Source organism: Eretmochelys imbricata, chromosome 24 (genome assembly GCF_965152235.1).
Source record: "Eretmochelys imbricata isolate rEreImb1 chromosome 24, rEreImb1.hap1, whole genome shotgun sequence".
Taxonomy (NCBI): Eukaryota; Metazoa; Chordata; order Testudines; family Cheloniidae; genus Eretmochelys; species Eretmochelys imbricata.
Window position 1 is genome coordinate 13,892,161 of NC_135595.1, and position 27,509 is coordinate 13,919,669.

The following is a 27,509-nucleotide window of genomic DNA, read 5'->3' on the forward strand; positions in this document are numbered from 1 at the left end:
AGTGAGGTGTATGTATGTGTACACACCCCGCTCTTCAACACGGGGCAGTGGGATACACCCCCAGCCAGGGGCAGTGTCTCACAGCCCCCTCACTCAGCACCCCACTGCCCAGTTCCCCCCAGGGGAGCTGTCCTGGCAGGATGTGGTTGCCATAGGCAGGGAGCGGGGCCCCTGACTTTGTGGTTCCCTGTGGGGTGGGGCCATGGGGTTGGCAGCACACACACGGCCATGGAGGACTGGACACACAAGGGGCTGATTATGAGGGGCTGGGGGGGCCAGGAGCTGGCACTTGTGGGCCTGACACAGGCACTAGCCCCAGGCCAGGGAGAGCCAGAGTTGGGCACAGGGGGCTGGGCAGAGGGCCAGGCTTCCTCACCTGGGGGGCAGTACAGGAGGAGACATGGGGCTTCCCCGCTAGGGAGCACCAGCTCTTTCTGGGAGGCAAACTCCCTAGAAAGGAAAGGCCTCCGGCCTCATTCCCTGCCCCCTTGAGCTAGCCAGCCCCCCGTCATGGGGCCAGATAGGAGCTGGCACCCCCCATACCCCATTTCCACATCTCAGAGCCGGCTGCAGACAAGCCCATCCCATGCCAATTAGGAAACACACTTTTATTACACTGCCTAAGAAAACAGCAAAAACCATACACACCTGGCCAGGGAACAGCTCCCCCCAGCACACCTGTGCCCTACAGTGCCCCCCGCTGGACCAGGCTGGGGGCTCCACCTACAGCCAGCGCTCCCGCTGGGCCAATGACCCTACCCCAAGGGGCACGAGGCCCTGGCTGAGGTGCAGGCAGCGCTAGGTAGCCTATCTGGCCCAAGGGGAGCTGGCAGATTCGCCCACCCCTGGCTCTGGGCTGACTCGGCCCTGAGATGGGGGTACGTGGACTCATAGCCAGTCGCCCTGGCTCAGGATATTGTTACCGGCCCCCCAAGGCTGATTCCAGACAGAGCAGGGCTGGAAGAAAGGGCGACCCAGAGACCCTCAGCAGGGGCGGCCGGGCGGCTCAGCCAAGCCCTGAGACATGAGCCTGGACACTGCGATGTCGACGGCCCTGGGGGGGTGAGAGAGCTCAAATTAGCACTGAGTGTGCCCTGAATAGCTGCATCTCCCAGCCGGGCAGGCCAGCTGCCCCATGGGGATGGCAGCCATCCCCTGCCCTGCCCCACAGCACCCTCTAGTGTTGCTCCAGGGTAATTACCGGAGCTGGCTGCGCAGATCCTCTCGTTGGCCCCGCAGCACCTCCAGCAGTGGATCCTCCTCGAACTCAGTGCCATCTGATTCTGGGGGCGACAGAGAGAGCCCGGCTCATACCCCAGCCATGTCCCCCCAAATCCCACCTGCCCCGCTCACACCCCAGCCAGGTCCCCCCAAATCCCACCTGCCCCCACTCACACCCCAGCCAGGTCCCCCTCCCACAAGACCCCAGCCAGTTCCCCCCAGTCCCCACGGGGACCCTGGCTAGATCCCTCCCTAGCCCTGCTCAGAGCCCCTCCACCCTGAAATGAGACCTGAGCAGATCTCCCATTTCCTGCTGCCACTCCTCACTGAGCCCCCCCGTCCCCCAGCCCTCTCCTCCCTACCCGGGCTGCCAGCCACCCCCTGTACCCCCTCACCCTCTGCCTCCTCTAGCAGCTGAGCTGCCAGCTGCAGCAGCTGTGGGTGCTGGGAGCCAGGGACCGGGAGCTCCCCTGCTGCACCCTGCTCTGAAGGAGAGACTGCTCCCTGCCCTGACTGGTGTCCCCTGGTGGGGTGGGGAGATGCCGGGGGGGAGAACAGCCTCTCAGAGATCACCTGGGAAAGAGAGATACAGGAGGTCACTTGCCCTGCTCTCTGCGCCTCTAGCCCACACCCCTATCCTGCTCCCTGCAGCCAGTGCCCCACCCCGCTCCCCAGAGGCAGCACCCCTACTGTGCCATCACCCTGCCCCACCCCGCTCCCCTACCCCACCCCCAACTAACACCCCGCCTCACTTCCCACAGCCAGGCTCTCTCTGGGTACTGCACCTGCCCCAGGGCACCGTGGATGGAGGACTCCCGCTTCCCGCTCCTCCAGCTGGGGGTGGTCTCTGGCTCCAGGGCAGCTCTGCCTTGCGACGGCTGAGGTTTGGAAGGCTGCTGGGTCTCTTTAAGTATGTTCTGTGCCACACCCACTGCCCACACTCCCCGCCGAGCATCCCGGGAGGCGGCCCGCTCCGCCGGTCCCGGTCCCGCTGCTCGCCGAGCATCCCGGGAGGCGGCCCGCTCCGCCGGTCCTGGTCCCGCTGCTCGCCGAGCATCCCGGGAGGCGGCCCGCTCCGCCGGTCCTGGTCCCGCTGCTCGCCGAGCATCCCGGGAGGCGGCCCGCTCCGCCGGTCCTGGTCCCGCTGCTCGCCGAGCATCCCGGGAGCTCCACCTCTCTGCAGCTCCTCCTCCATCTCCCTCAGGCTGTGGTGTGCTGGAGGGAGTTGCAACAGATGCCACCTGCCCCAGGACATGAACTGCTATGGGGTTCTGCCTCACAGCTGGCTCAGCACTCAGGAAGGGCACCTCCAGGGGGTGCCCCATTCCTTGGTGAAGCACAGAGGATCCTGGTGCCCACTCCAGGCCAGATCTCACTTCTGGCTCGGCAGCAGGTGCTGGGAACGCAGTGCCATCTCCGCTCTTCCATGCTGCCACACCTGGCAGCAGCCCAAGGCCAGGACGTGTCATGCACACCCCATCACCCTGCAGGAATAAGGGGAGAGGTGTGCCGATGAAGGGGTATTGCCTGCAACATCCTGGAATAATATTAAGTATCGCTGGAGCTCACTGCATTAAAAACACAAACATTTGTGCATCACCACGGGATCGTCCATGACTTCGCTGGGAGACACACCAGATGGCAACCCTGGGAAATGCTACAAACTTCAAGGCACTCTCCGAATCAATGGGCCAGCCAACGCCAGCTCGGAGTGCCTAGGAGAAGCTCGGGTGGCGGGGAAGGCACCTTCCAGAGCAGCCCAAGGGGAAACCTGCTGTCAACTACTCACCTGCGACAGGAAGCCCAGCCCAAGGGCCCAAGCTGGACAAGGGAGACTCACAGGCGGATGGGGTTGCTCGGGCGGAGCTAAGACTTGCTACAGATTCCTAGATCCCAAGGCCAGAAGGCACCATAGTGATTACTTAGTCTGGCCCCTTGCGTAACACAACCTGAGAACTGTTCTGAAGAATTCCTTGAGCTGCGTGGCAATGGGGGAATTTTCTGTCATCTTTTTATGATGCCAATGTGTGCCTCAGTTTCCCCTATATGACGCATTGTTACCCGGTGGGGGGGGATGGGACGAAATGGGAACGTTCTTAATGTTTTCTCTGAATACTGTGTGTGTCTCAGCTTCCCCTATATCAGGGGTGGGCAAACTACAGCCCATGGGCCGCGTCCAGCCCGTGAGACCTTTTAATCGGCCCTCCAGCTCCTGCCGGGGAGCTGGAGCTTGCCCCGCTCCGCACATGGCTCCTGGAAGCGGCAGCATGTCCCCCACAAGGGGACTCTGCATGCTGACCACATCCCCAAGTGCCATCTCTGCAGCTCCCATTGTCCGCAAGGGCGGCGCCTGCAGATGGGGCAGCATACAGAGCTACCTGGCTGGCACTGCACCTCTGCCTAGGAGCCGGAGGGGGGACATGTCGCTGCTTCCAGGAGCTGGCTGAGGTAAGCACCACCCAGAGCCTCCACCCCATACCACCTCCTGCGCCCCAGCCCCAGCCCTGATCCCCCTCCCACCCTCCGAACCCCTCAGTCCCAGCCCGGAGCACCCTCCTACACCCCAAACCACTCGTCCCTAGCCCAGAGCCTGTACCCCCTCCCACACCCCAACCCCCTGCCTCAGCCCGGAGTCCCCTCCCATACTCCAAACCCCTCTGTTCCACCCCCAGCCCCCTCCTGCATCCCTGGCTCCACCCCAGAGCCTTCACCCCCACCTGTATCCCAACCCCAGCCTGGAGCCCCCTCCGGCAGCCTGAACTCCTCATTTCTGGACCCACCCCAGAGCCCGCTCCCTCAACCCCAATTTCGTTAGTATTCATGGCCTGCCATATAATTTCAATACCCAGATGTGGCCCCCAGGCCAAAAAGTTTGCCCACCCCTGCCTTATATGTTACTCAAGTATCTAGGTGGTGGGATGATTGTTGCAGAGACCCCTAGAGGGCAGGTGTGACTGCCGGTGGGCTGCAGAGAATGGCCCACATGGTGTATCCTGGCAACTGTTGGCCAGGCCCCCTCCTCTGCAAGAACCAGCCGGAGGTGCTGGTGCAGACCAGGGGACCTGCTGGCCCAGGAAAGAGACAAAGGAAGGAGGAGGGGCAGTGGGCAGCTGAAAGGGTCAGTCTCCTGGTTTGGGATGAGGGGGAAGGGGGGGGCAGGTGGAGTGCAGGGCTCCATACCCCACCCACCAAAATGGACTCTGTTCCAGGTGGATTCACAGCGGGGAGCTCATGGGGTTGAACGCTCCGAGGTTGGCCCCAGGAAGTGCCGAAGCTGAAGATGCTTCTTGCTCTTGTGGAAGGGCCCCTGCAGGGAGACTTGCTACACCAGAATCTGGGCTGAACCTCACACAGAGCAGTTCCAGAGCACCCAGACTGTGACACCATCACAGGGGAAAAGGTTTGTTTGCTCTCAGGATGGGCTGGGAAAGGAGACAAAGGTATGAAGGGTGTCCGGGTCCTTCAAAACGACTGGCCAAGGCAGGCCCTGTATCAATAGAAAAGCCAAGAAGAAATGGCAAGCAGTCACCAGGACGCTGCCTGTAGGTGGAAGTGTCCCAGAGGAGACGGATTTCCCCACCTCTCCACAGGGAGCAGAGCAGAGACCCAGCTGGGGAAAAGAAGACAGGGAAAGTGCGAGGTGGGGGGAATAAAGCCTTGGCTGCTGGAGAGGTCTGGGGGCTCTCCCCGGGACCTGACCAAGGAGGTTGGATGGACGGACAGACAGGGTCAGAATGTGGGGTTCATTACAATGTGGCTGGGTTTGGGGTTTGTCACAGAGTCACCGGGCGATGCTCTGGAACTACTCCCTATGAAGCCAGTCAGGACTCTGGAGGAACCTCCTCTCTCTGAGCTACACTGTCTCCAGGGCAAGAAGCTTACACAGCTTTGACCTTCCTGGAACCTCAGCTCTCAGAGCCTTCAGCATGCCTCTCTCTCGCTAATCCCCTTTCGTTCTACTGCTCCCCAGTCACTTACTGCAGGATGCTCTGTCCACAGGGTGCAGTTTATCATAGAATCTTAGGGTTGGAAGAGACCTCAGGAGGGCATCTAGTCCAATCGCCTGCTCAATGCGGGACCAAAACCAACTAAATCATCCCAGCCAGGGCTTTGTCAAGCAGGGCCTTAAAAATTTCTAAGGATGGAGATTCCACCTCCTCCCTAGGTAACCCATTCCAGTGCTTCACCACCCTCCTAGTGAAATAGTGTTTCCTAATATCCAACCTAGACTTCGCCCACTGCAACTTGAGACCATTGCTGCTTCTTCTGTCATCACTGAGAAGATCATAGCTCCATCCCCTTTGGAACCCCTCTTCAGGTAGTTGAAGGCTGCTCTCAAATCCCCCCTCACTCTTCTCTTCTGCAGACTAAATAACCCCAAGCCTGTCCTCTTCACCTTCCCTCAGCCTCTCCTCGTAAGTCATGTGCCCCAGCCCCCTAATCATTTTCATTGCCCTCCACTGGACTGTCTAATTTGTCCACATCCCTTCTGTAGTGGCGGGGGGACCAAAACTGGACAATACTCCGGGTGTGGCCCCACCAGTGCCGAATAGAGGGGAATAATCACTTTCCTTGATCTGCTGGCAACGCTCCTACTAATACAGCCCAATATGCCGTTGGCCTTCTTGGCAACAAGGGCACATGCTGACTCATATCCAGCTTCTGGTACTCAGTAATCCCCAGGTCAGGTCCTTTTCTGCAGAACTGCTGCTTAGCCAGTCGGTCCCCAGCCTGTAGCTGTGCACGGGATTCTTCCTTCCTAAGTGCAGACTCTGCACTTGTCCTTGTTGAACCTCAGATTTCTTTTGGCCCAATCCTCCAATTTGTCTAGGTCACTCTGGACCCTATCCTTACCCTCCAGCATATCTACCTCTCCCCCCAGCTTAGTGTGTGAACTTGCTGAGGATGCAATCCACACCATCATTCAGATCATTAATAAAGATGTTGAACAAAACGAGTGCCCCAGGGGTCAGTCCTGGGGCACTCTGCTTGATACCAGTGGTCAACTAGACATCGAGCTGTTTAGCACTACCCGTTGAGCCCGACAATCTAGCCAGCTTTCTATCCACCTTATAGTCCATTCATCCACTCTATACTTTTTTTAAACTTGCTGGCAAGAATACTGTGGGAGACCATATCAAAAGCTTTGCTAAAGTCAAGACATATCACATCTACCGTATTCCCTATATCCACAGAGCCAGTTACCTCATCATAGAAGGCAATCTATCCCACCACTGCCACCAGTTGTCACGGAATCCCTGGGCCGATGCTCTGTTACTACTCCCTACGAAGCCAGTTAGGACTCTGGGACAGCCTCCTCTCTCTGAGCTATACTGTCTCCAGTGCAAGAAGCTTACACAGCTTCAACCTTCCTGGGTCTGACCTCAGAGCATTCAGCATCCCCTTCCACACCGCCTGGGCGGGGAAGCCAGAGGGTCCTGCACTCCAACTCCACAGTCAGACATGACTCTCAGCCAGCCAGTAAAACAGAAGGTTTATTCGTCAACAGGAACACAGCGTAGGGCAGAAATCAGTGATTTTCAGCCAAGTCCATCTTGGGGGGGAGGGGAGCCCAGAGCCAGGGCTCTGGTTCTCCCCCTGCGTACCAAACCAGCCAAGACCAACATGCTTCCAGCTGCCTGGCCCCTGCCCTGCCGTTGCTCCTCCTCCGGCCTTTGTCTCACTTCCTGGGCCAAGAGTCTCCTGTTCGCATCCCCCTCCTAGGTCTCAGCTTACGAAGGGGCGGCCATAGCATCCATGTGGGCAGCTGGATCAGCCCCCGCAAAAGTCACACACCCTTATTCCCACCACCTAGACATTGGTGCAATACACGGGGAAACTGAGGCACACACAGCACTCATGCAAAACAATAAGTCTCACATACAACATAACAAGGGGAAAATCCCCACTTTGTCACAGGGTTGACCTGGCTACGATAAATCACCCCTTCACCTTCCCTTCTTCGTTAAGCTATAATCTCAGGCTGCGACTATGTTACAAAAGGACATCGATCTAACTTACATTGGCATGTGGCTGCTGCAGTTATTGAATGGTGACTGTGTGCCCACGTAAGTTGGCTACCTTGCATCACCCTAACTCTAGTGTAGACCAGGGCTTAGGGATGACACTTCCACGACTAGGTCAACCCAACGCAGCCTACCTCGAACGAACCGAGTAGTGCAGACCAGGCCTACATCTGTCGCTCTTGGGCAGGTTTTCTAACCGTTGAACCCTTCTCTGGTCCCCCTCCTATTTATCCTTATCCTTGAGCAGTAGCACAGAGGTAGATGGTGAGGTCCAGCACGCGGGCTATGAACTGGACAGCACTGAGACAGGGCGAGAGCTGGCAATAGAGCTGGACCAGAAAGGCTCTGAGCAGTTTGTGGCTAGGAAAGGCAGCAGCTGTATGATGCCCTGTCACACATAAAGGCTCACCCGGGAGCATCACTGGTGCAAGAATTGGTGGGGGGTGCTCTGAGTGGGGTGGGGGGAGTTACACAGAAACGGTAGGTGAACTATGATGAAGCGGGGGGGATTTTCTTGGTGTCTTGTATGACTGCGGTCTGTGGCTCAGTTCCCCTGTGTGCTGCGTGCTTAACGAGGTGGTAGGAGGGAGTTTGTTGCTGGAGAGGACCAGGTGTGACCTCACCTGGCAGTCAGGACCCCAACAACTGCCTGGAGATTGGGTACCCTAGTGACTAGTAGGACCCCCAGTTTGGCAGTCAGCCGATTCTGGCCCATGGCAGAACAATGGGCTGAGGAGAGAGGAAGGACCTCTGCGGCTGGGTTCCAGCCAGTGGGGGAACAAGGGATGGAAGAGAGAGGGCCTCAGTGGCCTGTATACCTGGGATCAAAACAGTGAACTGAGGAGGAGCTGTAGGGAAGGTGATATAGGGCGCTCGGCTGGAAGGAGAAGGCTGCTGAGCTGGGGACAAAGAGCAGCCTGAGCCCAGCAGGACTGGGACAGACCCACATGGATGGTGCTGAGACTGGCCAGGCTCAAGAGCCCCGAGAACTGCCTGTGCTGGGTTCAGATGCTCACTAAACCCTCCTGTGTTACACTGGCTGGGAGTCACTGCAGGGTAGAGATTGGGGTTGCATTGCTCTCTCTAGGCACAGAGGCCCCGGGGTCCAGCGTGAGTGGACACTCTGAGGGGACCCATGGAAGATTCAGAGGGGTGCAGGTCCAGGAGGCGCTAGAGCACAGGGTTTAACCCCCGGAGAGCGTGTGGACCCACGAGAAGGGCTGTCACACTGATGGGAGCTCCTCCCAGGGACCGTACAGAGCCGGGAGTGCAGGGGGAATGAGAGTCCGTGACCTGATCCCAGGGTAGTTTGACTTGTCCAGCACTCTGGGGCAGGGCAGGCAGGGAACAGGCACATACAACATTGCAGTGGGGCAGCTCGCCCAGCACTGAGATGTAGCCAGCTCTTGGGCAGGGCAGACAGGGAACAGCCCCACAGCTGGCTGTGTCCCCATGATCCCTGCTGGGAGAGGCAGGTCTCCCAGAATCATCCCCTCAAATCATCCCTGGGCTCCTACCGTCTTTGGGCCCCAGGCCAGCTGACTCTTCCAGCCCAGCATGGGCAGTGACCTGCCGGCCTGGCTTGCCTGCTCCATCTTCCGACGCAGGCGCCACTGGAAAAGGATGTCATCCTCCGGCCGAGTGGAAGAGGAGCTTTGTGGGATATGGGCAGGAGGCCAGCAGGCAGGAGGCAGGGACCCTGGGGGGACACAAAGGGAGGAACAAGAGACTGGGGATAAGCCACTCTGGGCCCGGATGGGAGCTGGCGCCCCCTGGAGAGGAAAGGCTCTGTGTTCCATTCCCTGCCCCCAGAGCCAGCCAGTTCCCCACCCAGATGGGAGCCGGTGCCCCCTAGAGGGGAAGCTTTTGTGTTCCATTCCCCTCTCCCTGAGCCAGCTCATCCCCACCCAGGGGCTGGATCAGAGCTGGTGCCCCCTAGAGGGGAAAGGCCCAGTACTCACGTTCCTACCTGGGGAGGGCTCCAGCAGGGAGAGGTGAGGGGGGCTGGGAAGCGCCTGGTCCGAGTCCGGGATGCTGGATGGAGGTGTGGAGCGCAGCCCCTCAGAGCTGACGGGGATGGTGCTGCTCAGGGAGGACTCACTGCAGGAAGAGCAGGCAAGCTTAGAGGGGGCAGCGGGTTTGTCCGTTGGAGGGCATCCTCCTCTCCCCAGTGTGCAGGAGGGGCCAGAGGGGGGATACCCAGCGGGGGTGTGCGTGTGTCCAACAGGGGGTGAGATGGGGGGGGTTGCAGGGGTGGGGATGTGTACACGGCAGGGAAGAGGGTGCCAACGGGGGGGTGGAATACCCAGTGCGGGGGAGAGGGGGTGTCTGGACAGTACCTTCTCAGCAGCAGCCGGGTGGCTCTCTCCTGCAGGCTGCAGGTGTCGGGGTCAGGCGACTCCAGCAGGGAAGTGTCTGAGGGGACCCCCTGGAACAGAGCAAGTGTGCAGTGCAGGCAACAGCCCCACAAACAGGCCCCAGGGAGCTGGCAGCACCAGGGACTGTCCCCCACAGAGCCAGCCAGAGTACATGGCCCCCTGCTGCCCCAGATAGGGGCTGGGCAGGGTCTTGTGGGGGAATCCACAAAGCAGATAGAGAAGGCCTGGGCAGGGTCCTGGGGGTGGGGTGGGATCCCCAGAGTGGAGAGAGAGGGGCTAGACAGGGTCCCAGGGGCACCCCAGAGCCAGCCTGGCCCTCTCCCTTGTTAAGTGACTGCCCGGTGCCCGCCAGCTCTGCGTCCCTGCAAGCGACATACTGACCATGGGGCGCAGCGGCGGTCTGGCCTCTTCCAGCTTGGTGCAGTCTGTAAGGAGATGGCCCAGTTAAAGGAGGATCCAGGGAACCAACCAGCCCCTCCAGCCGCAGGAACCTCAAGCGGGGGAGGGGTATGGACCCTTTAGTCTAAGGGCCCTCCTGCAAGCAGGGACCCTGAGACAGGGAATGGGGGACCCCTGCCCAGCAAGGGGGGTACCTGGCTTTGCCCCCCCTTTCAGGGTGGAGCTGTCAGAGGGAGGTGCTGGCTCGAGCCACCAGAACTCCCTGGCTGTGGGGATGGGGGGCACCTGGCGCTGGCTGCGGCTGCTCGGCTGCCCATGGCGGAAACGCTCTATGTACCTGCAGGGAAAGGAGATGGTGTTAATGGTCACCTGCCCCGCCCGGAGCCAGGCCTAAGACCAAAGAGTCCTGGCTCCCAATCACCACTTCCCCGCTCTAACCACTAGACCCCACTCCCCTCCCAGAACTTAGAGAGAACCCAAGAGTCTTGGCTCCCAATCTGCCCTCCCTTGCTCTAACCACTAGACCCCATTCCCCTCTCAGAGCTGGGATAGAACCTAGGAGCCCTGGCTCCCAGCCCCCACCCACCACACTCTGGCCACCAGGCTCCACTGCCCTGGGAGCAGCTCACTTGGCAATGATGGACACCCCAGCCCGGGCTGAGGCTAGGGGGTCCAGCAGCTGCCTCAAATCTGGCGTCTTCTCGGGGGTGCTAGGGGAGCTGCAGTCGGTCGAGGGCCATGATTCCAGGACGGGATTGGTGGAGTCTGAGTCCAGAGCTGTCCCCCAGCAGCTGGGGCCCTGCAGGAAGCTGAGGTCTTGGGGGCTGGAGGCTGTGGGCTCAGGGGGGCACTGTCGGTGCAGGGCGATGGCAGGGACACTGGGCAGCAGGTGGGCTGGGCTCAGGGCCTAGGGGGGAAATGGAGAAAGCTCAGGAGTGTGATGGGGGCCAGCCTGGGCAGAGACTGCACCCCCATCTCTCCCAGGATGCAGCCCCCACAGACCTCCACAGCCCAACCTGGTTTCCCCGTAACAGCCCCTGCCTGACCCAGCTCCACCCCTGCAGCCCCCTAATGTGACCAAGCTCCCCCCTGCAGCACTCCCCCACACAGCCCAACCCGGCTTCCCCTAACTCACCAAACATAGCCTTTCTCAGGACCCCCAATGCCTCTCTGCAGCCCCCACCCTGACTCAGCTTCCCCCCAAACTCCATAACACAGCATGACCCAGCTCCCCTCTCCAGCCCCCCAATGCCTTCTCATACCCTACCCCACCGGACCGTGCACTGGTGCTGTGGGCCAGGCAGGCGGGCAGGCGAAGGGTGGTAGTGGCTCCGGGCTGGGCTCCCCAAGGCAAAGGGACTCCCCTGGACAGAGAACAGAGCTGTGCTGCAGGCAAAAGGGGAATTAGCAGGGCTCAGGGGCAGGGCCGGGCCGGGCCCCCCCCGCCAACCCAACCCCTAGAACCAGACAGCACCCCCCCCGCCCCCGGGACCAGACACCATCGCGCCCCCACTCCCTCCCACACCCCGGGACCAAACAGCATCACCCCCCCAGTCCCCCACGCACCCCAGGACCAGACACCACCGCGCCCCCAGTTCTCCCCCAATCCCCGCCAGCATCACCCCCCTTGTCCCCACACACACCCCGGGACCAGACACCATCGCGCCCCCGTCCCCACCAGCATCGTCCCCCCCGTCCCCACACACACCCCAGGACCAGACACCACCGCGCCCCCAGTTCTCCCCCAATCCCCGCCAGCATCGCCCCCCCGTCCCCACACACACCCCGGGACCAGACACCATCGCGCCCCCGTCCCCAGGGACCAGACGGTATCGCCGCCCCACGGCCTGAGCACGCTAGTATGCAGCCAGCTCTGGGGGAACCGGAGAGAAGGTTGGGGAAGCGGGAGGACCCAGGACCCGATCTCGGAAGGACCCTACCTGGACTCCATCCTTCCCAGCCCCGCAAGTGCGGGACCGTGGGGGTTATGGGAACCCAGGCGTCCGGGCTCCACCCCCTGTCCCAGCAACCCCCAGGACCCTCCCCCAACCGAACTTGCCGCCCAGGCCATCACCTAGCAACGACCGCCAGGCATGTCGGGAAAAGCCGGCAGAGAATGGGAGTGGGCTTGTGTCCCATAATGCACCACGCTGTCCGGGATTTCCCCCGGCCCCGCCGCTGAAAATGGCAGCCCAGGCGCCCGTCGGCGGATCCTAAACTTCCCATAAGGCACAGCGCCTCCTGACTACGCTCCCATGGTGCCCCGCGCCTCTTTGCCTACAACTACCGTGAGTCATTTCGCCACTGACTACAACTTCCATGGGGCAGCGCAGCGCAGCGCGCCACTGGCCACTCGATAAAAATGGCCGCGGGGCAGGTCTGTGCGTCCTATGACGACATATCCTATGAGTCATAGCGCGCTGTGACTACAGCTCCCGTGGTGCTCCCGTCTACTTCCACCCGTTCAAAATGACCGCCGGGCGCTCTCGCGCTACCCTTCCCAGGAGGCAAAGAGCCGGTCCGCAGACACGACGCGGACTACAGCACCCAGCGTGCCTAGCCAGAGAGGCCGGGTGGCGATTGGGTCTTGGGCGCTGATTGGCGGCGATGCTCGCCAATGGGAGGGGTGCAGACGGCCGGGCCCCTGGGCGCGCTCGGGCAGCACCGAGTCGTTGCTGCTGGTGTCGGCTGGAGGGAGGTGAGACAGCGGGGGGAGGGGTGTCCGGGCCCTGGAGCGGGGTGCGGAGGTGTGTGGGATGTGGGAGCGGTGTTGGTAGGAGGGGGTGGGGGGAGCGTAGGGGGTGTATGGGGAACGTGGGGGTGGGAGGTGGGGTGGAGATCAGGGTGGAGCTAGGTGGGTGGGGGGAGAGTTCGGGGGTGGGGGATGTAGGGGGTGGGGAGGTGTGTGGGATGTGGGAGCGGTGTCGGTAGGAGGGGGTGGGGGGAGCGTAGGGGGTGTATGGGGAACGTGGGGGTGGGAGGTGGGGTGGAGATCAGGGTGGAGCTAGGGGGGTGGGGGGATGTAGGGGGTGGGGAGATGTGTGGGATGTGGGAGCGGTGTCGGTAGGAGGGGTAGGGGAAGCGTAGGGGGTGTATGGGGAACGTGGGGGTGGGAGGTGGGGTGGAGATCAGGGTGGAGCTAGGGGGGTGGGGGGATGTAGGGGGTGCGGAGGTGTGTGGGATGTGGGAGCGGTGTCGGTAGGAGGGGTAGGGGAAGCGTAGGGGGTGTATGGGGAACGTGGGGGTGGGAGGTGGGGTGGAGATCAGGGTGGAGCTAGGGGGGTGGGAGGATGTAGGGGGTGCGGAGGTGTGTGGGATGTGGGAGCGGTGTCGGTAGGAGGGGGTGGGGGGAGCGTAGGGGGTGTATGGGGAACGTGGGGGTGGGAGGTGGGGTGGAGATCAGGGTGGAGCTAGGGGAGTGGGGGGAGAGTTCGGGGGGTGGGGGATGTAGGGGGTGCGGAGGTGTGTGGGATGTGGGAGTGGTGTCGGCAGGAGGGGTGGGGGAAGCGTAGGGGGTGTATGTGGAACGTGGGGTGGGAGGTGGGGTGGAGATCAGGGTGGAGCTAGGTGGGTGGGGGGATGTAGGGGGTGCGGAGGTGTGTGGGATGTGGGAGCGGTGTCGGTGGGGGGGGGGAGCGTAGGACGTGTATGGGGAACGTGGGGTGGGAGGTGGGGTGGAGATCTTGGTGGAGCTATGTGGGTGGGGGGAGAGTTCGGGGGTGGGGGATGTAGGGGGTGCGGAGGTGTGTGGGATGTGGGAGCGGTGTCGGTAGGAGGGGTAGGGGAAGCGTAGGGGGTGTATGGGGAACGTGGGGTGGGAGGTGGGGTGGAGATCAGGGTGGAGCTAGGTGGGTGGGGGGATGTAGGGGGTGCGGAGGTGTGTGGGATGTGGGAGTGGTATCGGTGGGGGGGAGCGTAGGACGTGTATGGGGAACGTGGGGTGGGAGGTGGGGTGGAGATCTTGGTGGAGCTAGGTGGGTGGGGGGAGAGTTCGGGGGTGGGGGATGTAGGGGGTGCGGAGGTGTGTGGGATGTGGGAGCGGTGTCGGTAGGAGGGGTGGGGGGAGCGTAGGGGGTGTATGGGGAACGTGGGGTGGGAGGCGGGGGTGGAGATCAGGGTGGAGCTAGGGGGGTGGGGGGATGTAGGGGGTGGGGAGGTGTGTGGGTTGTGGGAGCGGTGTCGGTAGGAGGGGGTGGGGGGAAGTGTAGGGGGTGTATGTGGAATGTGGGGTTGGAAGTAAGAGTGGTGCTGGGGGGGAAGTTTGGGGGTAGGGGGATGTAGGGCGTGCAGAGGTGCATGCAATGTGGGAGTGGTGTCGGTAGGAGCAGGTGGAGATGTGTGGGGTAGCTCGGAGGGGTGCTTGGGAGGAAGCGGCCGTAGGGGTTGTATAGGGAATGTGGGGTTTGAGGTGGAGCTATATGGGGAGGAGAGTTCGGGGGTGGGGTGGATGTGGCTGGAGATCTGGGTGGGAGGGTGGATGGGATGTTGGAGCGGTGTCTGTTGGAAGGGGGGAAGCGTAGGGGGTGTATGGGGAACGTGAGGTTGGAGGTGGGGTAGTGCTGTGCGGGGGAGTTCAGGGGGTGGGGTAGTTCGTATGGGGTGGGTTTGGGGGTAGAGCTATGTGGGGGGGAGAGTTGGGGATGTGGGAATGGAAGGAATGTGTGGGGTATGTGGGGGCAGGGTTGAGAGGTGTATGCTGGGGGGGGGGAGATACCTGTGGGGGAGAGTATGGGGTGTGTGGCGGTGATACCAGGGCTGGGCGTGGCCCGTTTGAGTGGTGGGGTATGTGCGGTGAGGGGGTGTATGTTACTGGGCTCTTGCCTGGTCTGCATTGGTGTGTATGGGGTGGTGTATGCGTTGTACCGGGGCTGAGCCAGGTCTGCGTTGGGTGGGGGGCGCAGGCCCATGGTAGTAGGTTGGCCAGGTACGGGGGCTGCGTGTGGGCTGGGGAACGGCAGGCCCACTAGCTGCCTCACTGACCCCAGAGTACCCATGGAACTGTGCTTGAAATTCAAAATCCAACTGTTTCCCAGCACAGCCCTGCCCCAGGTACCATCTTGTTCCTGAGTGGCACAAAAACTGGCCAGTGCCACCTGGGCATTACTGCCTCTATCTGGCATTGTCAGAGCAGAGTGGTCCCTGAGGGGCCCCTGGGAGTTTCTGCCTCTAGCTGGGTGTGCGGCTTTGTCAAAGCAGAATGGTCTGGAAATCGAGGAGGTGTGTCCCCTGCTGCAAGCTTGGCTGGTTCTGGTTTTGCTGCTACTTTTGGTAGATGGATGGCTTACAGTTCCCAATCCACCATCCCTGAGGAAATGGGCCCAGAATGGAAAAAGGTACCGCAGCCAATGGCAAGGAGACAAAAGCCCTGAAATCCCAGCTTGTCCCCTTTTTAGGGGATGTCATTTTGGCTGGCTGCAGACGTGAAGATTGTGCAGGTTTTGTGCAGCGTCCTGAGCCGGAAAAGCATCTGTGAAGTGCTGCTCCATTTCTCCCCCTGCCCTTGTGGGGGCTTTCGGGCTAGCACATTTCCCCTTAGGTCTGCGTCCCCTTCAGTCTGTCAGCTGGAGCTGAGTGTGGCTGGAGAACTTGGCTATGGACTTGACCCATTTCAGCCCATCATATCGGTCAGCTAAGCTACAAAGAGAAGGGAAATGACCCTGGTTTCTGTCTGTGTGGCTTTGCCCAACTGCTAGAAAAACAGGCCAAGCAAAAGCTTTGTACCATGTTGCTTTGGGCAGTCGGTCCCTTCGTTGCTGCTGTGTTGTGATCCTGTAGCGCTGAGCACTCCGGTTCTCTTTAAAAGCTGGTTGGTGACTTATTTTGGGCTTCTGAGGGCCAATAGAGCTTGTTGTTGAAAAATCTGGAACCAGATTCAGCATGGAAAGGGTCAGGACTCCTGGGTTCTATTTCCCTCTGCCCCATCCCCCTTCTGAGCCAGGATAGAACCCAGGAGTTCTGACTCCCAACACCCCCCCGGCTGTAACCCACCATCCTGCTCTCCATGTCTATGTCCCCATAGCACGTTCTCTGACTCCAGGTCTCTCTTTGCAGGGTTCCTGGCCCCAGGTTACCATGCTGCCTACGAAGGTGGAAATCGAGAAGCAGGGTAGGTTCTGTACCTCTGTGGATCTGCCTGAAGAGCCCTGGTGGTACCAGATGGCAGGGTGGGCACCTCCAGCTACCTAGTCTGGGATTCCAGCTGCCCCCCAGCCAGGCACTGAAAGACATTCCCACACCACAGCTGCTATGTGCCCAGCAGCTGATCCATTCTAAGGAGGCCACAGAACTTACACCCCCTGGGGGAGGGTCATCATGGGGGCAGTTGGGGGTTACATGCCTGTCTCTGCATGGGCTCTACCCACCCTGGGCATGTTTTGATCCTCAAAATACTTTGGCGAGTGGAGGGTCCCAATTGCTTGCCATCAGGATCTTTGGGGTGCATACCCGGCATCCACGCCCATTCAAAGGGACAAGTTTTATGATGGTCCAGTCAGGGTTCAGGGTGCAATACAGCCCAGTGAGGGGTTGTCTCCACTTGCCCGGTAGCCTGGAGTGCCTTCCAGTGCTTTGCTGCTGGAAGGCTCACAGCCAATCTACCAGCATGCAGGTCACCCCTTGAGTGTGTGCTAGACAGCCCCACCAGCAAGCTGACCCCAACATGTTCCAATTCCCGAATTTCCCCCAGAGTGTGCTCTGCCATGTCCAGCCCTCTCCTGGCCAGTTCAGAGAAATAATGCGGTTCCTTTCCTCCTCGAAAGACACCCACACATTACAGCTTATTAATCTCACTGGGATGAATGCACCCGCCGTTCAAACACAGAGGTGGGTTGGCTTGTAAGAATAAGACCCGTTTATGAACAATAGGACACAATAATGACAGGTTTCAGAGTAGCAGCCGTATTAGTCTGTACTCGCAAAAAGAAAAGGAGTACTTGTGGCACCTTAGAGACTAACACATTTATTTGAGCATAAGCTTTCGTGAGCTACAGCTCACTTCATCGGATGCATGCCGTGGGATTCAGCCACTGAATGCAGTGGTGGTCAAGATACAGGTGGTGGTCAAGATGGTCTGTCTGCCTGCTTGCTCTTCCCAGCCTCAATCAGGACCTTCACAAAAGCACAACATGCTGGCTTCCCTTGTCCTTTTAGGTGCAAGATCTTTACCTAAGCAGATTTCTCACCTGTGTTCCATTCTAGAGACTTCAACACCCCTGTGGTGGAAGAACCCATTTTTCTTAGCTTGCAGTAGCTCTGATCTCTTGTGTCTAGTGACAGGTGCCAAAGGTGGTTTCTGTCCTTGCCTTATACCTTCAGAGAACTTGTTCTAAGCAGCAGGTTGACCTCAGACTGTTTGCCGTTCCCATGGGCTTCCCATGCTCTATATGGTTTCTGTGTAAATGGGCCTGTCATCAGTTCTGATCACATCTTGCTTAATCTTCTGGGAGGCAGGGAGCTGACTGGCTGGGAGTGAGCTGTTTCTCCCTGTGTGTGGACACAGGCTGTAAAGTGTAACCTCACTAAGTGTCAGTATTTCTCCCCATAGCATTAATACAGACATCTCCCCAGATATTCATCACCAAGTGTCATTAGCTTTCAGAAAAGACCTCACTTGATACCCTCTGTTAATACATAATATCGTATGCAACCCGTTGAGTCAATTGCTTATCATTGAGGTTCAGCCCCCCCGCCCTGTCTTTATAGCCCAATCAACCTTTGCAATGTTTGCTTTGGACAGTAGAAGTCTGACCAATTTTCTCTGGGCATGTGGGTTCAGTGACATTGTAGTTGCAATCACAGATGTGTGCAAAAAGCCAGACAATGGTGTGTGGTTGAAAGCTTGTTGAGGGCTGAGAAGCCTGTTCTGGCTAGTCCAGACTTGAGCTGTGCACAGACACCTCACACGCTGGGTTAGGGGCTGCACTAATGCAATCGGGACAGTAATAACTCCCCCAATGCTTTATGAAGCGAGAATCTGACACCCGCTGAACAGAATTACTCTGTCATAGAAAGAGAATGCTCGGCCGGAGCGTGGGCAGTGCAACAGAAATTCTGGGGCCTAACCGATCACTCTGCATTAGCATGATGGCTCCAGTCCCAAACTACTCTGATGGAGCATGCCGCTCTAAGAATATGAGATGGAAATTGTACACAGAAAGGGAACAGAGACCCTGGTCCAGGAAACAGGGCCTTTGGGTCAGCCAGTGGGTAACCCTCCTGCAACATTGTAAGGGGGGCAGGTGACCCGAAGCATGCCTGGATTCACACCCTTTGTACAAAATATGCCTTGGGAGGTGCTAGCGGAAAGCTCATGACTCACTGGGTATTAATATCATCGTGTAACAAGGCTGCAGGCAACTGGTGCAAAGTTATGGATGTGAACTGAAATGATAATTGACAAGTTGGTTGCCAGCCAAGCAGGAACTACCCCACTGTAGCCAGAAGGGTGAGTTTTCCACTCCCGCAGTGCTCTGAAAGACCGTGAGAATGTCGTGTAAACAGGCCCACCACACTCACAAAGGGGGGAGGCGAATGGCGCACTACCACGGTGGAGAGGAGGGAGATAGCCAATCACATGTCTCATGTTCATTCGGTTACACCGGCAGAGGCAGGACTAAATGATTTCCATCTTTGCAGACAACTCCAACTGGGTGGTGGGGGACAGACCTCACGGTGCCACCTCACAGCTGGAAATAGGCTTTTGTCTTTGACGTTTTTGAGAGGCCAGGAGACCCCAAGTGATCTGGCCGACCCCTAAGATGAGAGAGGATCTATCCCCCTTTGACTTTGGGGGATCAATCTGGCCCCTGGGGTTCGGTCAGCTGGCTTGGCGGAGATGTGGGGAGGTTTTACCTTCCACCATGTCTGCCTTGTTAAGTTTCAGTCACTGGACCGCGTTTTCTTTCCCTTTCTCTTGTAACCGTTCCTGCCACTTAAGCTCATTGCAAAGCTTTTTGGAATTACATGAACATGGTTTATGTTGAATCTCGACCCATCCCAGGCTGTGTCTGAACTCAGCTGTTGGGGAACTTCAGTTCACGTAACAAACTGTGAGCTATTGACTCTGTAAAGCAGCTACAGACCCAAACCTCCCTCTGATTGTCCCAGGACAGGGCTGGACATCTCAGAAAACATGGTTTGGGGAGATTCCGGGCTGGCTGGAGTGTGGACTCACTTGACCCATTGATAACCAAGGCTGGGTATCACAGGCCGACTCCTGGAGCAAAAGCAAAAACAACATGACCGGTTCTATTTTGCCTCCCCCTGTGTTCAGGTTTCTTCAGTTCCTGTCCCAAAGCAGTTTTTGGACCTCCTGTGTTCTGTCCTGGCTCAGGGAGGAGAGTGGGGTTTAGTGATTATGGCAAGGGGGGGCTTGGAGTCAGGACTCCTGGGTTCTATTCTAACCCTGCAAGAGCCCCAAGAGACAAGGTGCTAACCCCTTCGCTCTGGCCAGTTGTAGCTTGTGTTTAGCTCTTCCTCAGCTGCCCCGCCCTGGAGATGGCTGCATTCCAGTGCCAGACAAGCCATCCCTGTGGGTGGAGCCCTTTGGGATGTGCAGAGCTGGGCGGGGCTGTGGAGAGGCTGGCTGTGAGGGAAGGCGCAAGTTCCTCTCCCACTATCACGCTCAGGGCTCCAGGTGTCTGAGTTACACTTCCCACTGCAGATCTGGAGATGACCAACGCCCGGAGCCGCCTTGATGCTGTGCTGCAGTGTCTGCTGGAGAAAAGTGATGTGGACCGGTGGGTGGAGATACGTACGGACCGGTGGGGGGATGAGAGCATAGGCTGGGAGTTGGGCTTGGAACAGAGCTGGGGGAATATGGGGCCTTTTACTTCTAGGGGGCACCAGTTCTAATCCACCCCCAGGGCAGGGGTCAAGCGGGCTGTTTGGGGCAGCAGGAAAAGAGACACAGGTCCTTTCCCTTTTAGGGGGCACCCCTGGGCATGGGACTGGCTGGCTCGGGTGTGGGGAATGGCAATGGGGCCTTTTCCCTCTGGGGAGTGATGGGTCCCTCCAGCCCCACGGCAGTGGGTCAGCTGGCTCGGGGGTTGGGCCCCCAGGGTTGCATGCCATGGGGGATGGGATCGGGCTGGCTCTGATTCGGACTGACATGCTCCTTGCAGGGAGCAGATGGATGAGGATGCCGGGAAGACGTCCAGTGACCCGCTCAGCAAGTAAGGAGCCTCTGACCAGGAGCTGTTGGGGGGGCTGTGTGGGAGGAGCCTTTCTCCTGTGGCCCCTTGGGAAGCCAGGTCAGAGCTGGGAAGGCCCATAACATTCCAGTGCTGAGCTGTGGGATGGCAGGATTGTCCCTTTCACTCAGAGCCCCGCGTTACTCCAGCCGGGTTCAGCTCCCAGCCCTTGGTTCTTCCCCACCCCCATGCTGACCTCCTCCAATCACCACCCGTGCTCCTCAGACCTCCCTCCTTCTCCTGGGTCAGGGGTGTGGGCAGGATTGGAGCAGGGGGCACCATGTCTAGCAGCGGGGGTCTGCTGCCCCTGGGAAGGGTTGGGGGGCCTTGCACCTCGGGCCTCACCTCCCCTCTCCTCTTGTCTTTGCAGGGACTCCTCCCCCTCTGCGACTGGGAAGAGGTGGGTACTTCCAGTGGCATTGTGCCTCGCTGTGCACCATAGGGCTGTCAGGCCCAGACACCACCCTGACGGGAGATGGACGAGTAGACGGGGGAGGCCCTGGGGTCTAGTGGGTTAGAGCAGGGCGGCTGGGAACCAGAGATGCCTGGGTTCTCCCTCAGCCGTGGGTGAGTAGTGGGATCTGGTGGGTTGGGAGGGAGGGGGAGTCAGGACTCCTGGGTTCTCTCCCTCTTTAGCCATTTGACCTGATGCAAGTCCCTTTGCAGTCAGCACCTCAGTTCTGTCTGTGAAGTAGAGGTGACACCCCCAGCTCTTGGAAGGGCATTATGAGGCTGAAGTTTTGTTATTAAAGGGCTTAGAGATTCTCCGGCAATAGTCACTGTGTCCTGTTTCCCAGCTGCCCCACCCCAGAGCTGGCTGCATCTCCGTGCTGGGCGAGCCTTCCTGTGCAAGGAGCCCTTGTGGGGAGGGGGTGGCAGGACGGTGCTAGGATGGGGATATCTGTGTGGGGAAGGGCTGGCTCCTCTCCCAGGATCATGCCTGAGGCTCCATGTGTCTGGGCCCCCATTCAGCCCTATGGCGGGGAGTCCCTTCTATGGCCTGGCCTCAGTCCCTGGAGGTGTTGGGGCTTGGCAGTCCACCATTGATCTGTCCCCACCCCCACGGCAGGCCCTCAGCACGGTTCTCCCATCACCGGCGCAAGAAGAGGAAGGAGACAGATGATGGATTGACTGAGGGTGGCCAGCAGAGACAGAGTAAGTGGGGGTGGGGCACAGGGCCTTCCCCTCTAGGTGGTGCTGGCTCCTATCTGGCCCAGGGCAGGGGACTGACTGGTTCGGGGTGTGGGGGGGGGGGACTGGAACATGGCTGGGTTGGGGGGCAGGGAATGGGGCATGGGGCCTTCCCCCCCACCCAGGGGGTGCTGGCTCACATCCCGAGCGGCGGGCTGGTTAGTGGGGGTTCCCGTCTGATGGTTTTTCTGCTTTCACCCCCAGACACCTACATCATCAAGCTGTTTGACCGGAGTGTGGACCTGGCGCAGTTTGCGGAGAGCACCCCACTGTACCCCATCTGCCGGGCCTGGATGAGGAACAGCCCCGCTGTGCGCGAGAGGGAGCGCTCGCCCAGCCCCCCGCTGCCCACCCTGCCTGAGGATGAGGAGGTGGGGGGTATGTGGAGGGAGGGGCTGTATGGGGTCCTGTCCCCCCATGGTGCAGGGATGAGGGTGGGGCTGTGTCGGGTGTCCTCTCCCCCTGCTCTGTGTTCCCAGGGGGCTGAGGGGCAGGGATTGGGGAGGGGCTGTGCGGGGTCTCCCCACCCCTTGCTGTGACCTGCTCTGTGTTCCCAGGGGGCTGAGGGGCTGAACGGGAAGAGCCAGGATGTGTACAAGCTGCCCCCGCCGTGTGCTGGCCTGGAGAGTGCTGGTGGGGAGTCTGTGAGCACCAGAATACCCTCCCCGCTGCCACCTGAGGATGGGGGGCTGCCCCCTGACATGGTGAGGGTGGGGCCCCGGGCTGCTGTGTCCACCTGCTGCCCCACCCAGGGCCTCATGCCCGCTGAGCTCTGGCCTCTTCCCTCCTCCACCTGCAGGGGGTGCTGCAGCTCCCCTCAGTCTGTCCCCCATCCACTGCTCTGCTCTCACGGCCTGGACTGCTGCCCCGCCATTCTCCATGGGTCCCATGGGGTCCCCGATACTTTGTCCCAGCCTTGCAGGCTGCCTGCCCCCTATCTCCCACCTGGTTCCCTGCTCTTTTCCTACCCACTTCCCCTGGGGTCCACCCCCCAACTACCCATTTCCCCCCACACAGAATCACAGACTCTCAGGGTTGGAAGGGACCTCAGGAGATCATCTAGTCCAACCCCGGGCTCAAAGCAGGACCAATCCCCACTTTTTGCCCCAGATCAACTTAACAGCCCCCTCAAGGATTGAGCTCACAACCCTGGGTTTAGCAGGCCAATCTCAAACCACTGAGCTATCCCACCCCCCCCACTATGCTCCTACCATGACACTGCCCCTCCCTTCCAGGGGATCCACCCCCTGTAGGCTCCTGCTCTCTCAGGTTCCCCCGCAACCTGATGTGTGTTCGTTCTCTCTCTTCTCTCCCGCCCCCCCATGTAGACCCCTGACCCACGGCCCTCGATGTCATCTCTCATCTATAAGAACATGGAGCGCTGGAAGAAGATCCGCCAGCGGTGGGTGTGCCAGAGTGGTGGGGGATGGAGGGAGGGTGTTCATACTCCGCCTGGGGGAAGGGCTGGGGGCACTTCAGCCTCGGGGAGGGGGGTTCTTGTCCCCCTGCCCCATCTCTGATCTCTGCTGCCCCCGCAGGTGGAAGGAGGCATCGCACCGGAACCAGCTGCGCTATGCTGAGAGCATGAAGATCCTCAAGGAGATGTACGAGCGGCAGTGAGGGGCCCTGCCCAGGCCCTTTCTCTTGGGGGTGGGGCTGTACTGAGGCCCAGACACTGGGAATGGGGCCACTTGGGCGCCCCGCCTCTGGGGAGGCCACTCGTAGTAGAAAGCAGCTGAAAACCCTGGGCTTGGTGTGGGGGTGCCACTCATGCCCCTCTTCTGTCCCCTGGCTGGGCTCTGTGTGGGGTGGGGCTGCCCCTCAGTGGAGGCAGCGGCTAGTGCATGTATGGGGGCCTAGTCTCCCAGGTTGGGCCTAGTCTCCTCTCCTGCCCCCCCCAAGTTCCAACACAGCCAATAAACTGAGTCCCTGCCACCTGGTTCACCTGTGTCATGGGGAGATGACACCCTGGAGTGGCCCAGGGAGAAGCCCCCTATGGGGAGAATTCACAGCTGGAGGCAATGCAGCAGGGGCGGGGAGATAGGGGTGGCTGGGAAGTGGGGTCCTGCCTCACCCCTGTGGGTAAATGGGGCTCTGGTGAGGCCAGACCTCTGTAGACCCCACCTGAGCTGTTCCACAAGGGGTTAATCAGCCTTGAGCTGCCCCCCTCCCCTCAGGAACAGAGGGGTGTGTCGCAGTGATGTCATGCTGCTGCACTGGGGCAGGGAGTTTGCACTAGCCACACTTTGGTGGCCGGGCTGGCCCGTGTCTGGGTGTCGCAGCAGGGCCCCAGGGGCTCTAGTGAGAGGGTGCAGTGTGTGGGACCTGGGGGGAGCATGAGGTGAGAGAGCAGGGTGGGATGTTACTGTAACCCATGCCCCTGGAGTATGGGTACATGTGTCCCTCCTGCAGCTCCCCTCACCCCACATACGCAGCCATAGGTCCCAACTGCTGGCCTAGGGCCCCCCTGGCTGTCTCTCTCAGCCCTATGCAACAGGTGCTTCCTTACACAGCACCAGACACCTGTTATGCTCTGACACACAACTCCAAACAGCCGCCCGCCACACCCAGCCCTGGGCACCAGGGGCTTCCGCCCGCCACACCCAGCCCTGGGCACCAGGGGCATTCTGCCCTATAACCTCAAACAGGTGCACCCCAACACATCCTCTCTGCTTCGTACCACCTGCCCCCACCGCTAAACAACCCTGTTTATCCTCCCCTTCCCTGACAAGCACAGACCAGCCACTGCACACAACTCCCACCATGCACTGTAACTTACCCCCACCTCCTCCCAGGCAGCACCCCTGGATGAAATCCACCCCCCCCAGCAGTGGCCCCCAAAAACAACCACAGGGAGGCACCAGTCCAGCAGGCGGGTGGAGTTTATTGGCCGAGCTCCTGGCTTCATACAGCACCAGCCATAGATAAGAAAAAATCCTGCAAAGCAGCTGGTCGGGGGAGGGGAGAAGGGGAAGGAGCAACTCCCAGCTCTCTGCTCCCCCAGGCCTGGAAAGGGGGACCCCCTGAAATTCTGCTGTCCCAAGGCACTGGGGGAGGGTGACGCCCACCAGGCAGGGGGTGTCCCTAGTGGTGAGAGGGGGACCCCCTGGCTCTGGTGGGGGGGAGTGTAGAGGCAGATCCTTGCCCCCCCTATTTCCCAGTGATGGCAGGGCTCTGCTGGCAGGTGATGGGGACGGTGCGCTCCTGGGCCTTGCCTTCTGGTTTGGTGGGCGCCGTGATGGAGAGGATGCCGTCGGGCGAGAGGGCTGAGGTGACAGTGGCGGGGTCCACACCCCGGGGCAGCCCGTAGCGCCGGTGGAACTCACGGGAGATGTAGCCGTGCTCGTCCTGGGGGCAAGAGAGAAGGTGTCAGTGTGGGGGGGAGGAGGGCTGAGGGGGGCACTCTGGGCTGGGGGGGCCGTACCGGACGCTCCTCATGCTTGGCGTGCACCTCCACGTAGTCACCCACCACCTTCACGCTCAGCTCCTCAGGCGAGAAATGCTTCACATCCAGCAGCACTGAGAACCGGTCCTTGTCCAGTGTCATCTGTGGGGGCAGACCAGGGGGTGAGGGCACTGCTGGGGAGAAGCTCACTGGTGCTGGGCACTGTCAGAGGGAAGGTTGCAGGGCTGGGGGCCAGGCACTGCCAGGGAGAAGCTTTTGGGGCTGGGCACTGCCAGAGGGAAGCTCGCAGCACCTGGGGCTGGGCACCACTGGAGGGAAGCTCACAGCTCCAGGGCTGGGCACTGACGGGGAAACTCACAGCACCAGGTTCCAGGGCTGGACACTGCGGGGTAGGGGAGAGCTTGCAGGGGCTGGGCACTGTCAGGGGGAAGCTTGCAGCACCGGTCCTGGGCACTGTCAGGGAGAAGCTCACAGACTTGGGGAGCTGGGGGAAACTTACAGTGCCGGGGGCCAGGTCTGGGCACTGCCAGGGGGGAAGCTCACAGGGCTGGGTATTGTGGGGGGGAAGCTTACAGGGCTAGGCACTGCCGGGGGAGGGGGACTCGCAGTCCTGGAGTCCCACCCCTCTGAGTGCTGCCCCTGCCGGGCCCTGCTGATGCTGGTGCGGTGAGGGATGCAGAGCCTGGGGGAGGGTGGAATAACGGGGTCCAAAGTTGGGGGGAGCTAGCTGCTCCCCCCCCCCCCGTCCCCATGGCCGGCAGCCCAACCAGCTGGCAGCAGGCGCCGCACAGCACAGGAATGTTACCATAATAGGGCAGCCTCTGCTTCCGTGCCACCCCCCATTACCCCTCTCCTGCTCACCGATGCCCCAAGGGGTGGGAGGCACTCACACCCCAATATGGCTGTGTACAGCATTAGTCCCCGCAGCCCCCCACTCCCAGCACAGCCCTGGGGAAGCTCATGCCACTGGGGTGAGACTCTCTGGTATTTGGGGTATGGGCCTGGCAGAGCAGAATTCAGGGGTGCAGAGAGGATGTGGGCCATGCATGGATCTGGGGGTACAGTGAGCACAGGCAACACCTGGATTTAAGGGTGCAGAGAGAGGGGGCAGCAGGGAATGGGGATGCAGGGAGGTACAGAAGGGGTGTGGATTATGGAGTTAGGGGAGCAGAGAGAGTGGTGGACATTAATAGATGGATGGGTGGGGGGGGCCCATGTGGCTCTGGGGGGCCAGCAGTGGGTGGGGCCTGGGTGTGACTACAGGAAGGGTGGAGACCATGCACAGATCCAGGGGGTGAAGCAAGGGGGGGGGAGCAGGGATGTGGGGAGCAGTGAGGGTGATGCAGAGATTTTTGGGACAGTCGGGGTGCAGAGATTGGGGATACAGGGATTGGGCACAATGAGGGTGATGCTGGGATTTGGGGGGCAGTGAAGGGGCAGGAGTTTTCGGGTGCATTGAGGGTGGGGCGAGGAGTGGGGGAAGGGATTGGTGCAGTGAGGGGGTGCAGGGATTCAGTGGGCAGTGAGGGGGGCAGGGATTTGGGGCAGGGATGGGGGAGTGCAGGGATTTGAGGCAGTGGGGGTGCAGGGATTTGGAGTGCAGCGAGGGATGCAGGGATTGGGGTGCAGGGATTGGGGGAGCAGTGATTTGGGGCAGTGAGGGGGTGCGGGGACTGGGAGCAGGGAGGGGGAGCAGGGATTGGGGGCAATGAGGGGCACCCACCCCTGACCCACCTCGGAGAGGCCGGTGTCGGGCAGGACCACGCCAGGGGGGCGGGTGTAGAGGGGGCCGTGGCCGGCGGCGGGGCAGAGGGCTGCCAGGTCGCTCTCCAGCAGCCCCTCGCCGAAGCGCTGGTCGAAGAGGCGGTTGGCAAGGAAGGGGCCAAAGCCAGGGCCCAGAGGCCGGCGCAGCCAAGGATGCTGGATGGCGACGTCCATGGCAGCTGGGTCGGGGCGTCCGTCTGCACCCGCCCTCCGTCGGGGCCTTATATCCCACGGGCGTGGAAGGCGCTAGAAGCCTGGGCGAGGAGGGATGGCCGGGCACCGGGCCAAGGGGAGGGCCGGGCTGCCTGCCAGGCCTGCGGGGCCAGGCGAGACCAGCACAGACGGACGGACCGACCTGCACTGATGTGGACAGACGGATAGGGTGGGCAACCCCCCCGTCCCCAGCCGACTGTCACCAGAGACAGACCGAGTCTGGGGCAGGTCGCAGGCCTGGATCCCAGGGGGAGGAGGAGTTCCACGGGGGGGAAGCTGTGAGGACAGACAGACAGCTCAGCCCCTCCAGCTGGGGGATGGATAGACACCACACACACACACACAAACCGTGCACGTGTGTGTGTGTCCCTCTGTCCCTGCTGGAGGGGCTGAGCCCTACTCTGTGCACCCCCACCCACATGTCAGCCCCTCTGAGAGGCCAGCTGCCAGACACAACACAGACTGTGCCCCCCGACCCCCACCCCACCAGGACTCGGCTCCCCTCCTCCCAGCCCTGCGAGCACTCACCCCACACATTTGTGGGCCACTGCCCGGGGAAGGCGCTGCATGCGGTGTGTGCTGGGGAGGGGCAGGGGAATGGGGACGGACGGACAGACAGTGGGATGGGGTGCGTATCTGGCACATGCGCCCTGCCCCAAACCCAGGCACATGGGCGCACTGGTTTCCCATCCTGTCCGATCCCATTCGGGGAGCTGCGCCC

At 60.6% G+C, this 27,509-nt stretch overlaps 3 protein-coding genes across 11 annotated transcripts; 1 reads left to right on the forward strand and 2 right to left on the reverse strand.

Moving 5' to 3' along the window:
* Positions 1-593: 593 nt before the first annotated feature.
* Positions 594-12,236, reverse strand: PROSER3 (proline and serine rich 3). 5 transcript variants are annotated; one of them, XM_077841308.1, is made up of 12 exons: positions 12,099-12,236; positions 11,287-11,410; positions 10,654-10,931; positions 10,219-10,361; positions 10,007-10,050; positions 9,587-9,675; positions 9,217-9,347; positions 8,765-8,946; positions 2,007-2,705; positions 1,617-1,794; positions 1,202-1,283; positions 594-1,054 (listed from the first exon to the last, which is right to left on the reverse strand). In XM_077841308.1, exons 1-12 carry the CDS (start codon positions 12,161-12,163, stop codon positions 985-987), a joined length of 2,085 nt encoding a protein of 694 aa, XP_077697434.1. In that variant the 5' UTR covers positions 12,164-12,236; the 3' UTR covers positions 594-984. The 5 variants fall into 5 exon arrangements, with proteins under 5 accessions (XP_077697434.1, XP_077697433.1, XP_077697431.1 ...); XM_077841307.1 differs by having other exon boundaries at positions 11,302-11,410; positions 11,965-12,223; XM_077841305.1 differs by having other exon boundaries at positions 11,965-12,223.
* A 337-nt stretch (positions 12,237-12,573) lies between these two features.
* LIN37 (lin-37 DREAM MuvB core complex component) lies at positions 12,574-23,340 on the forward strand. 5 transcript variants are annotated; one of them, XM_077841338.1, is made up of 10 exons: positions 12,576-12,722; positions 16,076-16,130; positions 19,686-19,761; positions 20,146-20,196; positions 20,585-20,614; positions 21,284-21,369; positions 21,610-21,776; positions 21,963-22,109; positions 22,734-22,807; positions 22,944-23,340. In XM_077841338.1, exons 1-10 carry the CDS (start codon positions 12,642-12,644, stop codon positions 23,023-23,025), a joined length of 849 nt encoding a protein of 282 aa, XP_077697464.1. In that variant the 5' UTR covers positions 12,576-12,641; the 3' UTR covers positions 23,026-23,340. The 5 variants fall into 5 exon arrangements, with proteins under 5 accessions (XP_077697469.1, XP_077697464.1, XP_077697468.1 ...); XM_077841342.1 differs by having other exon boundaries at positions 12,705-12,722; positions 19,651-19,761; XM_077841341.1 differs by lacking the exon at positions 12,576-12,722 and adding an exon at positions 12,748-12,771.
* An 861-nt stretch (positions 23,341-24,201) lies between these two features.
* Positions 24,202-26,863, reverse strand: HSPB6 (heat shock protein family B (small) member 6). Its single transcript, XM_077841078.1, has 3 exons — positions 26,546-26,863; positions 24,830-24,952; positions 24,202-24,753 (listed from the first exon to the last, which is right to left on the reverse strand). The coding sequence occupies exons 1-3, from the start codon at positions 26,747-26,749 to the stop codon at positions 24,556-24,558; spliced, it is 525 nt and encodes a 174-aa protein (XP_077697204.1). The 5' UTR covers positions 26,750-26,863; the 3' UTR covers positions 24,202-24,555.
* Between the last annotated feature and the right edge of the window lie 646 nt (positions 26,864-27,509).